Source organism: Ursus maritimus, unplaced genomic scaffold (genome assembly GCF_017311325.1).
Source record: "Ursus maritimus isolate PB19 unplaced genomic scaffold, ASM1731132v1 scaffold_11, whole genome shotgun sequence".
NCBI classification, from domain to species: Eukaryota; Metazoa; Chordata; class Mammalia; order Carnivora; family Ursidae; genus Ursus; species Ursus maritimus.
In genome coordinates, this window is record NW_024423453.1 from 16,010,622 (window position 1) to 16,027,420 (window position 16,799).

At 36.5% G+C, this 16,799-nt stretch overlaps 1 protein-coding gene across 1 annotated transcript; it reads right to left on the reverse strand.

Moving 5' to 3' along the window:
- Window positions 1-6,885: 6,885 nt before the first annotated feature.
- IL2 (interleukin 2) lies at window positions 6,886-11,103 on the reverse strand. The gene is made up of 4 exons (XM_008689489.2): window positions 10,954-11,103; window positions 10,807-10,866; window positions 8,194-8,340; window positions 6,886-7,216 (listed from the first exon to the last, which is right to left on the reverse strand). Exons 1-4 carry the CDS (start codon window positions 11,101-11,103, stop codon window positions 7,106-7,108), a joined length of 468 nt encoding a protein of 155 aa, XP_008687711.1. The 3' UTR covers window positions 6,886-7,105.
- Window positions 11,104-16,799: the final 5,696 nt, after the last annotated feature.

Below are 16,799 nucleotides of genomic sequence, written 5' to 3' on the forward strand. Positions count from 1 at the left end.
GTACAGAATTCTAGATGATCATGTGTTTTGTTTTATCATCTATATATTATTCCTTTGTTTTTCTGACTTCCAATAGGGGTTGTTGAAATATTAGCCGACAGTTTTATTATTGCTTTGTTGAAGGCAATGCCTTTATTCCCACTGGATGCTTTTTGTCTTTGCTTTTCAACAGTTCTATGGTTTCCCTAGGTGTGGATTTGAGGGTTTTATGTGGATTTTTTGTTGTTTTGTATTTATTCTGCTTGCTTTTTTCAGTTGTTTCTTATGTTTTTCTTGTTAGCACCTTCTTTTTTCCTCTCATCTTCACTTCGGATATTTTTTTATTGGCCTATCTTTGGATCACTAATCCAGTCTTCTGATATGTCCAGTATGCTGATAAACACATCTAGTTATTCCTTAATTTCAGATACTATATTTCTCAGTTCTAGAATGTTACACTTGATTTTTTCAAATAGATTTCCATTTTCTGCAGAAATCTATTATTTTCATCTATATTTTAGGTATCGTGCTGCTTTCCTGCACATATTAATCTGTTGTTTTAAAGTCTGTGTCTTATAACCCTATATCTGAATTCTGTGTTGGAGATTTTCCCTTTTTACTGGTTTTGCCTCTTAATTTTGAGTGTGTTTGTGTGTATCAGCATACCTCATAATTTTTTAAGTAATGCCATATGTGGATGAAATATTATAGAGGCTCTGGATGATAGTATCTTTAAGTTAAATTTTCTTCAGGAGGCAAGAATCTAGCAGATGCCTTTGATCCTTTTGAAGTGTGGTTTAGGCTTTGTTAGAGCTGTTATATTTCACATATGCCCTTATTTCAAGGCTTGTTTACCTAGAACTTTAGCCCCTCTTTTTTCTCACCTTAAATCCTGACTTTTACTAGACCCTACCCATGGCAGAGCTTAAACTCCAACCTGTGTCTCCTTAGCACCGCACAGCTCTCTACATAGCTCATTTGCCTCCTAGTTACTGTTTTCTGCTGTGTGTGTGTGTGTGTACGTGTGTGTGTGTGTGTGGTCGAGAGGTGCATATGCAGCTGATGAAGAGAAATTGAAGAGAATTTGTGGATGTATGGGCTCCTCCTCCACAGTTGCCTTTGTTTTGCCTCTCAAATCCCATACACTCTGAAACCCTGAACTCCTACTTCAATTTCCTTGTGGGACTACTACTTGGGTTCCATTTCTCTGTGCCATAGTTTGGAACATACCCTCAGAGAAAATCCAGGATGTCCCTTGTACGTGTTCTGTCTTGAGGAATGTAACCTGCAAGACCTGCCTGCATTGGTTTCTGTCCTCACATAGGGAAACTGCTGCCAGACTTAGGCCTGAAGGGAGGAGGAGTGAGTAGACTACTAGAAACTTAAGGACAAGGTCATAAAGATAGGACCACTTTGAGAGGAGTGTACCTTTCGTCAAGTGATGCAGGCATCCTGAGGTGATCCTTCCTCCAACTCTTATCAGGGATCCCCTTTGGCCAAACTCAACCAGAAACCACAAGGCAAGAAAACACATTAATGTAGTCCACACAAGCAAGCTTAGGGTGGGGAAAGATGTAGTGTCATCAAGGAGAAAATAGAAGATATCTGGCACACTTTACTTATTCTTCAACATGTAAACTCTTCCTTCATTTGGAATAAAAGTGCCCCAAGCAAAAGAGACACATGAAGTTCTACCAACTTTGGTATCATTGTGAAGTAATACCAATTCAGAAATACTTTTCCTGAAACTTAAAAATCTTAGGCACCAGCAGTATTTTTCACATAAAGAAAGTAGGGAGATTATGTGAAGTCCTATTTCACATGGTACGGGACAAGTAGAGAGAAAAACAGGTCAAATAAATACACTTGAGTTTCTGCTCAATAGCTAGTCATGAGAGTTGGTAATTACTTCCTTCTTCCAATACTCTTTGCATATGCTCCTTTACCCTCTGCCATTACTTCAGCTGGATGGAATTCTTTACCTGGTAGTGGACTTCAAATTTCAATTCTGGGGAATCTGAGTCTTTGATGTTCTTGCATTTTGGGGATTGGTACAATTTTCCATTGACTAGTACTGTTGGCAAGAGTGCTTAAAATGCCCTGCTAGATTTCCTGGGTTCCAAATATAGTGCTACCCTTTGTGCAGCTATTGCCTCTGTTCTGTAGCAGGAACTTCGATTTACCCTTGTCATCAGAATCAGTCTGGCCAGTACAGTAGTCCTTTATGTACCTGTTCATTCAGCTGCATGAAAAGTTCCCACTTGTAAATATTTTATAGTCTTAGCTTCCGTTTAATCAGTTTTCTGGTAGAAGTTGAGATTCCTGGTAGAAACATGTCTCCTTGAGCTCTAGGACCTTAAAAATGACAAAGCTAAGGTTTTATTGATTGGAGGTAAAAAATTTTTAAGTAAGCGTAATAATGAGAGAGACCACTTTTACTTCTCCTTCTTGATTGCCAGACTTTTGCTATCCATCGGGGGAGACTGTATCATATATTGGTTGCTGGTTTAACACAAATAGTGCATCCTGTAGGACTATACCTTATATTCATGATACTGTTTTCAAACAGGTGTTGTAACTGAACCTTCAACAGGCTATTTGACTCTCTTATCAAGCCAACAGCTTCTGAATGTTGGGGTACATAGTGAGATCAGTGAAATCCATGAGCATGATGCCATTGCCATACTTTGTCATAAACTATGTTCTTTGTTTGGAGGCAATGTTGTGATGGAGAAGGCATTCCATAAATCTAATGGTGGTGCTGCAAAACAGGTAGAGAATGAAAATCTGAATTAGAATGTAGATCTATCCTTTTGAGGACAAAACAGTGTTCACTCCATAGTGCTAGAGATCCATATAATCAATCTACCATCCAATAGCCAGCTGGTTCCTCTGTGGATTGGTGCTATATTGAAAGTTCAGCTTTGGTTTATGGTTTTGGGAGGGTGAATACTCAACAGTGGCAGTAGCCAGATCAGCGTTTGTGACTGAAAGACCATGTTGTTGGGCTCATTCATAGTCTCCATCATTGTTGCCATAGCCACTTTGTACGTAGATCTATTGAGTAAGCACTGGATTAGCCAGGAAACGAAAGTGGCTGGCATTTCACAGGAAGATTCGTCTTGTCCACTTGCATAATGATAGCTTTCTTTATAGTGGGACATTAATATTTTTACGTTCTCTGCTCATTCAAGAGGTCCATTCACATACCTCTTTCCCAGACTTCTTTATCATCATTTTTCCATTTTCTTTTTCAATGTATGATCATTTAGTGAACTCATTTGTCACTTTCCTTAAGTCAGTCTATTCTAGATCCATACCTTTGTCCATTTTTCCTTCCACATGAAATAGACAAATGCACAATTTTGACTAGGGTTATAGTTTTACGGTCATCCATTTTCTTGCTGATAACACCATCTGATGCAAATCCATTTTTAAACCAGGTTCTTATTCCTCTCTTTTAATTTGTAATAGGAAGCTCCCCAAGAAGCCAAAAGAATGGACTGATGAAGAAGGGTTAAATCAAGTACCATGAGATTCTGAGCTGCCTGCTTATGCAGTTTAGTTCTCCCTCCTGGACCTGTTCAAACCTACTCACTTTCATTTATGATGAAATGCTGCTCTGTTCACCCAATATCGTTTCAGTACATCAGTTAGTAACTAGCCCATCATGGGAAGTTCAGGTGGCATAATCATTTGGTGTCCTGTGGTCAGAAATTTTCCTCTACCAGGGTTTTGTCACAAGCCATGTTATGTTTTTAAATGAAGTGTTATCTGCACAGTAGGGCATGGTTTTTTCTGAAAACTATCCAGGAACTTTCTAGAGACTTTTAACGGCATCTCTGTCATAATACTTTGACTATCCCTGGGTCTCCTGGGTCATAAAGTGCATGTGGGTGGGGAATTTTATTTAGGCCTGGACCTGTTATAGAGCCCTTTCTTACTATGGGCCAAACTGAAAACTGACAGCCTAGTGGGTTACCTCCCCCAACCAAGTGGTTCAAACTAAGGAAGTCCACCAAGCTTTGAACCTCTTTGTAGAGTGGGCTGTTCACGTACATCATCTCATCCTCCACTTTAGAGGACTCTCTTAGTATGCATGAAATGACTGGACCCCTAGAAACTTCATTTTCCTGATACATCCTTGAACTTTTGAAGGATTTCCTCCCTTCTTCTACCAAACATATGCCTTGCTCAGGCACTACCTCTGTTATTTCTCATCATATCCAATTAGCATAACATCACTAATGCAATGGACCAGGATGATATTCTGTGAGATAATAAGATCAAATACCCTCTAGACTAATTATAACAGAGCGGAACTGATTATATCCTTGGGACCAGACATTTAAGTTATTCTGTTGCTCATTCATGTAAATGCAAATGGCAACAGCTAGAGATTGCCAGTCTACTAGGCTGTCTTGAAGGGGTCCTGAACAGTGTGCTACCCTGGCCACTACAGAGGTATGTCACAGGTAGGGTCTGTGATCCCTTTGGACCCTCTTAAGATGGACTCAGGCTAATGTTCCATCTCTTGTGTGACCTCCATAAGTCCCATTCTGACTGGAGGCTCACAGTGGAGCTTCAGAATTACAGGGTACATTCAGAACCATTAACTAATAACCTCCAGAATATCTAGACATTCTCCATTCCTCAGTAAATGGTCTCCCTGGAAAATAGCTCTTCCAAAATGGCCTGGGAGAAAATTTCACAGTGTGTATCTGTGACCATGTTAAGGGGCCTTCCTTAAAGGGATCCAGCGTCCTTGGAGACCAGGCCTAGGAAATGGCTCAAGTCTGGGAACTGGAAACAGGCCACGAATCCCAATTATGATTTTCAAGTATTTCTTCCCAGCAGAATTAGAATCTTTTAATTTTTAGGGATCTTGTGATCAGTCAGTCACCATTACAGATCTCTTTGGATCAAGACACTTTGATTAGCACTTTGCTCTATAGTTTATTGTAGTTAGGGATTGTTTCCACCTTGTCCCTGAGGGCTAAATGCTGTCACCTGGACTTTATCACTCCAGGGTTCCATTATTCTCAGATCAGGGAAACCAATTCCATTGCACCATCACTTGCCATTTCTGGTTTAATGAAGAAAAACCACCACACAACTTCAGGGGATGCTGGTGTCCCCCTTACCAATGCATTTCTTAATATCTTCCTAGGCAAGATGAGAAGATTGCACATAATAGATCCATTCCAGTATTTCCATTTCCCTGGTCCTTTGGACTGTCTGTTCTACAGGGAAACTCTGGCATTTAAATATCATTTAAAAAGGGCACTGTGAAGTCCAAGAATTCATTCAACCAACTATTAATGCTGTTTGCAAGTTATCGTTAAATTCTGAATCCCAAGGAGTTGCACTGATCTAAATTATATCAGCCTACCCATGACTTAATTTTCACCCCTGTTGGTCTAAACACCTTTTATCTCACTGCCTTAGCGTTGTTGAGATCTTAACTTTCATTTTAGGCCTAGAGGTAATGAAAGGTGGTAGAGGTGAGTTCTGAGGAAAATTTCCCTTAATTTGTGAGTCACTGGAAGGTTTTTAAGCAGAGGGGTGATTTTTCCTCAAAAAGGATACTGTTAAAAAGGGGTTGCCTCTGTCAATAGGATGTTTAAAATTCTCAGCCTCTATGACTGGCAAAATATCTACAACTCATATCTCATGATCTCACTCCTCCTCCATTCTTAGTGTAAGAAGCCTAGAAAGTTTAAATTTTTAATTGGCTCTGTACATTTGCAGACCTTACATCAGGCTCTTGGCTTTGTCCTTTGTCATACGTGTTCTATGACTACAGGGGATGAGGGTCTCCTTCAAAATTGCTAACAAGGACTTCTGGTTGCCCATGCATGTTTTTAATTGTATATTCATAATGTTATTTTTAACACCTCTCTTCTCTGAGACCATCAGAAAAATCTAGGTGATAATCATAATTTTTGTAACTGTTGTTCCTATAGCAATTAAATGTCATGGCCATTTGATCTCACACCGTGTCCTCAATCTGCATTTCATCCTGTGCTACCAATGATGATAATTTGAGTAACCAGGATGCTAGTACATCCTATACATCATTATATTCCTAATGAACCCAGTCCCAGAGCTGATTTTGATGGTCTATTTTGGGGGGCTATTCCTGGCATGATTACTATGTTTGAGCCAGAAGAGAGCATACTCAGAATAAGTCAAGGAGGATCTAATGAAGAGACAATTTACCAAACTATGGTCATAGTACAGGGAAGCTGCAGGGGATAATGCAGTACCCTGCAGCTAGTAACCATGGAAGTGTTACTATCCCTAGGGCCGAAGGGAGGAGTGGAAGAAAAAGTTAGCAGAACCCAGAAGGAAAAAGTCTTGAGAGAAACTGGGTTCTTTGGTTAGGAGGCACAGCCATCCAGAAGCTACTTCACATGGAGAGTCAGGATCTCTTTTGTTCCTCAGACATCTTACCAGAGCTCCCCAGTGGTGGGACCTATTGGAAAGCCAGAGGGCAGGGGAGACCTTTGATATATGTGAGGTGAGCCTCCTGACAGAAAGTTGTAAGATGCTGGAGAATGGATAGAGAGGTATACCCATTATATGAAGAGTTTCAATAATGTCTTCGGCATCTTGTTTAAGTCATAACCTAAAGAAGGAAGGTAGTGTGATTGGATGAGGTTTTCTCAGACTAGAACTAAGGATCCAATCAGCTTATGAAAGGAGAAAGCAAGAACTTTGAGAAGCGTATTTCCTTGTTCCACATACCTCTCCTGGGGAAGAGTGAGTTTTGTAAGCATCTTAACATATCTTATAAGTTCACATGAGTAATTCAGAAATGTTTTACTCTGTGCTATTTCCAGGATAATAAATGGCTGGGCTTGTTTTTATTCATCAACTTTATTAAATAATTTTATTAACTGATCTACATAGACATTATGTTTAACAATTCAGTATAAAAAAATAAATATTTTGGGATAAATAAATGAGTTTTTAGAGCCCCTAGGGCTTACAAAAAGAATCTTAAAAGATCCATATTTATCATACAAAGTATAAGAATAATAATTACAAAAGGTAATCATATATCAAAAAATAAATATAAAATTTAAATATTTAAATAAATAGAAAGCCTGGTACTTAATTATCAAGTCAGTGTTGAGAAGATGCTTTGACAAAAAGTAATCCATTTGTTCAGAAATTCTGTAATGGTTACTGTCTCGTCATCATATTCACATTTGAAACTTGCTTCTGATCCCTATGAAAGAAAAAAATGAATTTTTTTAGTTCAAGGTAGTTTTCCACATATAGTTATTCTCAGTTGAATAACTTATGACTGATGCCCTTTATTTTCAAGTATGTTTAATATAGTAATCATTCACATTTTCTTGAAATGATCAAAATGACATACCAAAAAGTTGTATGTTGATACCAAGTGATAGTAACATGTAAACTAAGATTTTCCTCATTTGTCAATTCTGTCAATCTCAGTGAACATAAGTATTCTTTTGGAAAGAAACAGTCTACTAATACAATGTCTTATTTGGAAACAACTGGAATTACATAATTTTAGAAACTTGGTTCTACTGCAATTAACATTACGCTATTTAGGATGCCGGTTAACTCATGAAGTTTGTACTTTGGCAGATGGGATGAGAAAAGAGAGCCATGAATCTCTTCACATCATCACCTGAGTCCCTTGTATATTTAGTATTTCCTGAGCGTTTAAAAATAGTTAAGTTCTTGGAAGTATTACCTGTACATAAGGAGTTAATTATCTAACCCACTGGCCATTTTAGTAGTTTCCATTTTTTTTTAGATAAATCTCTTAATCCTTCCACCAAATATTAGGGAAACCCCATTTTAAAAGCCTTTCAGGTAATTAGTATTGGCTATTCTGGAAAATGATCTGAAAGAATTAGAATCTAACAGGTGATAAAACCTGTCTGCTTTCCGTGAAATTCAGTTGTCTTTTCCCATTCCCTGTTTTGTATTAATGTGAGAGAGGTGACAGAGTGCTGGGTTATGGGGTTATCTCTGGGTGAATGGTAGGCAGAAACTCTCTAAATTATACTTCCCAACTCCATAGTGTATCGTCTAACATAAAAATGATTCATGTTTACAGTGGTCTTAAAATGCATGAGAATTTCACAAATTATAAAAATGTTATATACCACTTTAAAATGACCTTCCACTTATTTTATTTTCAGGAGAGCAAATAAAGTAATGCCTTACCTTTAGTTTCAGAAGTGTTACATTGATATTGCTCATTAATTCCTTGATGTCTGTCAAGTGAAGGTTTTTGCTTTGATCTAAATATAGCACTTCCTCCAGAAGTTTGAGTTCTTCTGCTAGACATTGAAGATGTTTCAATTCTGTGGCCTTGAATAATAATAAAAATAATTATCAGGTCAGTTTGCCCTAAAAGTCAGAATCAGAAATTAATCTCTATTTTATTAAGAGTAGTTTTTTACTATTCTCCCTGTTCTCAGCATTACTGTAAAGATGGACCAATACAGCTTATAAGACTGGAAAAACTAGAGTTCATCTACCCATGCTTAGCATTAAATGTTACATAATGAGGGGTGCCTGGGTGGCTTAGTTGATTAAGTGGCTGCCTTCAGCTCAGGTCATGATCCCAGAGGCCTGGAATCAAAGGAAGACTGCTTCTTCCTCTATCCCTCTGCCCCTCTCCCTGCTCGTGTTCGCTCCCTTTCTCTAAAAAATAAAAATAAATTAAATTAAATTAATGTTAAATAATGAGTCAATAATTTCAGCTTAATTTGGCTTTGCCAAAAGTCAACATTTCTGTACCCAAATGCAAATCACAGATATAGGCAGAATTCTTTTCCAGTCTGTGTAGAAATTATTAGAATCAGAGTAGTCACAGCATGGAAGTATAGGATCACATTCTATAATTTTAACATTTAATAATCTAAGAGTTGAGACTCATAGAATGTTAAGGACAGAGATGCTCTTGAATACTGTCACATTTCCAGCATTTTATAGATAAGCTAATTTTAACTGTATAGTAATGACTCTCAATATAGCAAGTCATTTAACTGTCCTAATTTTTTACTTTCCTATAATATATTAAAATGAATTAAAAAATTATGTGTCCCAACCAAATAAAAGATCAGAATATTTGAAGGACTTTTGTGTGGCCCTCCTAACTCAGACCTATACACCCACATGCCCATGTGGTCTGTTATAATGATAGTATTTCATACTTTTCTGGTACATTGTAATTTTAAAGTGTCTTCTCCCAAACAAGCCCATTTAAGTCTCACAGCCACCCCTTGAGATAGCATTGCCATGCTATCTCTATTTTACAAATAAGGAAACTAAATCTCAGAATTTAAGTGTTTTCCCGAGGTCACGTGATTAGGTGGAGCCAAGATTGCATTTTAGTTCTTTTTCCTTATAGCTCTAACATAGCATCCTTTGAATTAAATGTTTTTATAACTTTGTAAATTTTTTTTGCAAACATAAGATGGTGGTAAAATGAACAAATGAATGGAGCTTATCACATTACTTCGGGTTTCAAATAGATTTTGAGTTGTCATTTAGAAACTGTTAGATTTCAAAGAATTTCACCACCTAGATTATGCACATAATCTCAGGTTACCTTTCTAAAAATCTTTGAAGGGAGAGATAGGACTACACCACACACATTTTATGACATTTCCATCCACTGCCCTTTCAACTTACTACAAGTTCAGGGCTTAAGTTTTTGGCATAGCAACTTGGAGCTGTTTCCCACAGAAAACAGTCTAGTGTCTTTATGGTGCTGGAGTTAAGAGTTATATGGCTCTGGTTAAGTTGAAGAAGCATCTCTAAGTTATTTTCATCTTTCAAAAGAGTAGTTTGAAGCATAATTTCCTTCAATTAATAAGAGATCAATGAGATTGCATCCATGACCTTTAAATCCCATTTTTTTTTCCTAGGCTTGGATTCACCCTGGCACAAACTCTTTCCAGCACCAAGTTATGTTCATTCTCTGTTGACTGGCACAACTACTAGGAAACTTTATATTCCTAGTATAGCCGTAGGAGCTTGGATAATCTATGTATATCTATCTGAATGCCCATGTGACCAAATCTTGGAAAACAAGTCATATAGCATCATAAGTCTCTAGGTCTATTGGCATAAAAGATGTGTAAGTCCAAAATTTTACTTTATACTCCCAGGGAGAACCTTGTTTTTACTAATAGCTAATGCTTATATGGTATTTACCCTGTGTCAGACACTGTTCTGAGTACTTTACATTTACCCATTAATCCTCACAAAACTATATAAAGTATATATAATTATCATTCACATAAGTAGTTAAGAAACTGAGAGGTAACTTGCCCAGGGTCACAAAAGCTAAGACATAACAGAGCTGGGATTTCAGTTCAGATAATCTGGCCCTAGAGACTATGCTATTGGTCACTACTACGCTACCTTTCAAAGGTAGACCCTTAGGAATTTTTCCTAAAACAATAAAGGATTTTTAAAAATAGGAAATCAACTTTGATAATTTGCATGATAAAATGATATAATCAAATATCTCTCAAGTATTACATTTTTAAATAAAAATAAGTCAATATGATCTTTTAAAACTGTCCCATCAATAAACTGGGAATATTATTCTTGTCTCTTCCCACTTCCTCTCCCAACCACACAGAAAAATATATAGGCAAAGCTATTTTACAAAAACTTCATTACCAAATTGTTTTTTTTTTAAATATTGAAGTTACTATTTCTTTTCCTCAGATGAAGTGCTATTAATCTGATCAGCTACAAATTTTTGTATTACTTTGAATTTTATTAAGACATAAGTTGAACGTAGAAAGTTAAACTTACCTTCTTGGGCATGTAGAATTTAAACGTGAGCATCCTGGAGAGTTTGGGGTTCTCATAATTCTGAGAAAGCATAATATATTTTCATTAAAAAATGAACTCCAGTTAAAACAATTAAAATAATTTTAGTAAGAAAGGGAATATACTCACATTAACTCCATTCAAGAGCAACCGTAAATCCAGCAGCAATTGCTCCAGCTGTTGCTGTGTTTCCTTCGTAGGGCTTGAAGTAGTAGGTGCACTGTTTGCGAGGAGTACAAGAGTCAGTGCGATGCAATACAAGAGTTGCATTTTGTACATTGTGGCAGGAGTTGAGGTTACAGTGAGTAGTGATTACAGAAGCTGATAGGAAGCACTTGAACAAGAGAAGCAATTTATACTCTTAATTCTGGAAAAATATTTATGGGGGTGTCAAAATGTTTTACATATTACACATATTTTCAAAGATTCTACCTGTGTGGCAAAAAGCATCACCTTTATTTTTCCTCTTCTGATGACTCTTTGGAATTTCTTTAAACCCCCATAAACTGACTGAATGGATGTAGGTAAAATCCCTGTTGGTTACATGAGCCCACACTTAGGTGGCAGTTGTAATTCATACAACTAACGCCTTCTGTATGAAACAATTTTTCCTCCCTCTTTCTTTAAGGGGGTGGGGATACAAAAGTGGCTCATGAAAATTTTCTCTTTGTCATAAAACTATGATGAACATGTGGAGCACTGTGGTGTGGTGGACAAGAGTAAATAGTTGAAAAGAATAAATTTTTAGATTTGTTGATTAAACAGGAAGAATATTGGTTTCCTGTTTAGGATGGTTTTACCTTTTGATCTACACAATGACTGAGTTAATGCATACATGATAGATTACTTCTTACACAATCAGCTAGAAAAATTAAGACTAGAATACATAAAATGCTCATTGAGCTTGAGGTACTGTTTTATGCTATTTTAATTTTAATGTTTCTTGTATCTGTTTTAATCTCTTAATAGCTGTTGTACATTTTTTTAATGGGTATGATGTTTAACAAATACCCAGAAAAGAATTTGCATGCAAGGGTGCTAATGCTAGTTTTGGGGAGGGCAGTTTGGACAAATATATTTTTGCTGCTTTATTATTTTTGCTGGGCATTAAGGGGATGTAAGGTGAGTTGGAATGTCAGAAGAACCAAGGATGGTTTTTCTTCCTCTTGGTCTCAGGGACCAGCTGAGCTATTAAATCTTTTCTCCCACTTTATGTCTGTTTCATTTCTCTCTCTCTCTCTATTCAACAGATTGCTTATATTTCTTTAAATATAAGGCAGAAAATTTTGAGGATAATGGGGATCACCAGGTTTGTTTGTGGGAAGCTTACTAACTGAAATTTCTGGACAGTATTTGTACATTCTTTAGGAGAAAGAGATTATGATCTGGCTAGCTTGAGATGTACCAATACTGGCCTAAGTAGTGTGGCTGGGGCTGAGAAACGCATGGTAGTAAATAGCCTAGGAGGCTGTGGCAGGTCATGGGGTGGGGTATTTGTGTGCGCATGTGTCTTGTGAAGTAAGAACAGTCCTCAGAGCAGGGATATTTGGGCTCATTTATTCCAAGATGATTCTTATTATACATAGGCCAGAATTGAATCAACAGAAGTTACTAAGAAGGGGTATCCATTATAATTTTAGAGCACCTTTTATGAAAAAAATGAATAAAGTACTACAAACAACTCATGACAAATATTCAGAAAATGCTTTGCATCCAAGGGTACTGATGCTAGTTTTATAATAGACTTTATATGTTCTATATGTAAACCAGTTCATAAGGTTTTACTTGTTATATTTTCACCTCTTTAATAGACAGGTTTATCCACTACAATATCTGGGACACTATGAGTGTAAAATAGTAACGCTGAAGTAAGATCAGATCAATATTCTTAAAGTCGGTAGACTGGGTAGGATACTTAGGACATGTGTTAATGTTTCCTCAGTATAATGCACTAACTGCTTCAGTATAATGATGGCATAGGTATATACTTGTAACTTAAACTGGAGAGAATTAAGGAAACCCTTCCTCAGAGAGATTGCTTGTAACTCCTCCCGTTTTACTACCTTATTCATTTTGTGTCTAGTCTTTAAATAAAGATATTTATCTAGCACCTCAGATATATAGAAAGGGAGAAAAAAGAACAATGTGAACACACATAGCCTAGTTTAAACCTTACAACGCTCCTGTGAAGTGATGGTTCCCATTTTGCAGATTAGAAAACTGAATCTCAGATGCGTTAACTAATTTGTTCTAGGTCATGAAGCCCTTACTGCCATTAAGTGGCAGAATAAGGATTTGAAACCAGAATATTCTGACTGCAAAGTCCACTCTTACCATTTGTATTCCTTCTTAACAAACCTGATGTGCAATACAGAAGATATGTACATAGACGAGTGTAATCCCAGGTAAAATGTAAAAATTGCTGCCTCAAGAGAAGTGGATATAAAGAATTTTGGAGAAGGAATATGACTTCAAACTGGATTTTGACAACATGGTTAAACTGTAGATATGTAAATTTAGGATTAGGAAGAGGGTGGTAGGCAGGAAAGGTTAACCATTCTAAGGAGCATTTGTACTACAAAAAAAAAAAAAACAGAGAAAAATGGTTTCGTTTAGTACTATTTATGCATTAGGTAACATTCTGAAGTATATAAAACATCTTTGTAAAATTTAATAATAAGCATTAAATAGTTCCTCGGGTGGAAATAAATGAAGGAAAAGCCAGATTAGAGATCAATGATCTTTTAGAAAAGATCAGAGACAAGTTAGGAACAAATGATCATGTTCTTTTCTTTTTATTGCTAAAAAGTGCAAAATATCTCTACCTTTCAAATCAAAATTAAGTATTAGTTCTAAGGGAAAGGCTATTTGATTATCTGTGGGTCAACTTTATTATACTTGTTTTGCTTCTCTAAAGACTTCAGTGTTTCATCCCAGCATCATCAGCTCAGGACTTTACCCTTCCAGAATGGAAGAATTCAGGCCCACACATTTTTCTGTGTGGGGGCTTTTCCAATGAGGCCTTTGATGTTCTCATAGTCTTGATATTTCTAGTTCTCCAGCTATTTCCATTAGAGAATGGGTCAGTACATGGCTACGTTGGTGGGACCCTGTAGAAAATTGAGTTCCTAAGCCCCTGGCTTATCCCTATTATTGCATAACAGGCACCATTATGAAGCTGGCCTGGTAATTTCTTTCTTGAAATGCTTGGGGATAAAACTACCATACGCTGTGGCGTACTTTCACTTTTTAACATGTTTGACACATCAGCTGGCTTCTCTGGCTATAGTGGTGGTAAAGTCAGTAGGAGACTGCAGGCTACTGCATGTGTCACACCCCCTACTTCCCCTTTGAAAATAAAATTCTATTCAATAAGAAGCTATTTTCATTGCTAAGCATTGTTTGCAACTCAGCCTCTTAGACTCAAGAGTAGCCCAAGTACTTTTAAAAGGGAAGCCCTAGTCCCTGAAGCTGCCTACCTGTTGCCACATTGTCCATCCATCAAAGCTGACTTTCGAGGATTCCACCTCCTGCAAGAATGTTTTCTTCCTGACCCTTTCTCATTGCTTTCTAAGACTTTAATTTAGACTGGTGCTTGATGCCCATATTAGTGCATCTCTTGTTAGTCTCTGTAGACTTCTTGGCTTTTCAAGATACAGATATCTCCCTTTGAAATTAGGACATATTGGGGAAAAATCTCCATATCATCCAGAGAGTATTCAGCTAAGAGCTCTGTATTTCCCATGAAAACCTGAATTTCCTCAGGCATAGTTTGGTGCCTAGTCTTTGTATTTATCAGACCTGTGGCTCTCCATGATGTGATAATACTGTAAATCTATCTGTGGATCACAGTTAAGTCTCATTCGTGTGTGCTTTTCTTCCATGTGGTCAGTTTTAATGATGTTCATAATCTTTTGGGATGGAAGAATTATTTCCTTGGTACTTTTAGTTTTATGAAGTGTTTTCAAATTCATTATCTCATTGAGTCACATTTTACTGATAAGAAATTTGACGTTTGTACAAGTTAAGTAACTTGCCCAATATCACATTGTTAAGTTAGTGGTGAAGTTAGAGCAAAACCCCAAGACTTCCTGGCCCCTAAAGATCATGTGTATTTCCGGTGTAAAATAGTGATGCTAAGTTCTAGGTGCATTAGGCTACACAGAGAAGGCTGAATTAGATTGTTCCTGCTATTCCATCTCACTTCACTCTATCAGTGATAGCTGATGAGTCAGGCAAGGCATCATCCACCTTTGCCTAACCTATACCTTGTTTGAGCAGTTTTAGGATTTCTAAGAAGTTAGAGCAGCTGAATTCACACAGCTATTTAAGCTAGGTTTTTCTCATGTTTTTTTCATCTCTTTCTGGGGTCTTTTAAAAGCAGTAGAGCACTTAATGTTTCCTAACACTTCTGTATCTGAAGTAAGAAAATGATCGCATCTACTGCGGATTTAAATTGCATTGTACTTTCAGGAGTACAGCGTTCCAAGGCTGACATGGGGATATCACATGAGGCAGTTGTCTGCATTTGGCAACCTAAAGACACTTCACTGCCTAAATGTAATGAGAATGGGAGTATCTTCAAAACCCTAGGAACTTTACTTTTTCTGTAAATATAAGACCCATGTCAAGTTACACAGCAGTTACCAGAAGTAGAATGAGATAATCTGACAGTAATAGCAATAGATTTGCAAGACATTTCAAGTTTATAAAACATTTTCACATCTATTTATCTCCTCTTACAGCAAAATAGGTAAAGAAAAGTTTTCTGGTTATATGTATTTCACTAAAAACTTTATTTTCTTTGTATATTAAGAATTAAAGTTGGAACTTACAGATAAATATTAGTTTTCTCCTCTACTAAGTTAAGCGCTTTCATTAAAATCTTGTGAAAATAAAATTATTAACATTTATCTTCATCTAACTACTTTTCCTGTCTAACTTTGTTTCTGAGTTCTCTGTTAACCATTTGTTCTCTCCTCATCTACAGTAGCTTGGATGTATCATCGACAGTCCATTGTTCCATCATTCGTGTTAAAAGATAAACTGAGGTGTATTTAAAAATTTAAGAGTTTATGTGAGCAAAAATCTATTTGAATTGGGCAGCATCACATCTAGCACATAGAAGGGAGCTCTGAAGAGTTGTATGAAATGAAAGACTTTCATAGCCAGAGGGAGCAAGAACAAGAAAGTTATACTAGGCCAAAAAGAAACAAAAAACCACAAAAAACAACAAAAAAACCCAAGTTGGTTATTACAAGGCTACTTTCTTTTAGGGGATGGCACTGGTCTGTCAGCACTAGATAATCTAGTGCTGATCAGGTGATTCCTGACTGACTGGTTTAAGATTTCATTCCTGGGAGAACCGAAGCTGTAATTGAGTCTTGGTTTAGTGATATGGGGCTTAGCGTAACTGACTTCACTTTGAACCTGTTGTCTTGCTTTTATCACTAATAATTTTTGGACACTACAGCCTGATATTTTGTTTAATAATATAACATTATCTAATTGCAAAATAATACATATTCATTATAGAAAATTTAGAAACTACAAAGAAGAAAAAAAAAGTGAAAACCAACTGTAATCTTACCAGATAGAGGAAACTATTGATATTATATACTGGTATAAGTCTAGTCTTTTTTCTGTGGTACAGTTTTCCATGCTTACTTTTCTTTTAATGTGTTATAAATATCTTTTATATTATATTATATTATATATTCCTTTAAAACATTATGTTTAATAATTACATAGAATTCTGTTGTGTGGCTGTATTCTATTATCAGAGTTTACATTAATTCCAATCATTCACTGTTATGAGCAGTGCTGTAATTCACTGAAATCTTTTGCACATAAATATTTGTGTAAATTTTTAGTCATCCTCTTAGGATAAAATCCTAGAAGTGGAATTACTCGGTCAGACTATGAATATTTTAAGGCTTTTGATGCCTATTCAGAAAGTTCATCAAAATTTAATA

Excerpts from the sequence above, each read along its gene's own strand:
- IL2 (XM_008689489.2), bottom strand. The coding sequence starts at position 11,103 with ATGTACAAAATGCAACTCTTGTATTGCATCGCACTGACTCTTGTACTC. Across the intron at positions 8,341-10,806 it reads AATTCTACATGCCCAAGAAG|GCCACAGAATTGAAACATCT; the intron begins GTAAGTTTAACT and ends TTATTATTCAAG. Across the intron at positions 7,217-8,193 it reads TAACACTTCTGAAACTAAAG|GGATCAGAAGCAAGTTTCAA; the intron begins GTAAGGCATTAC and ends TTTCTTTCATAG.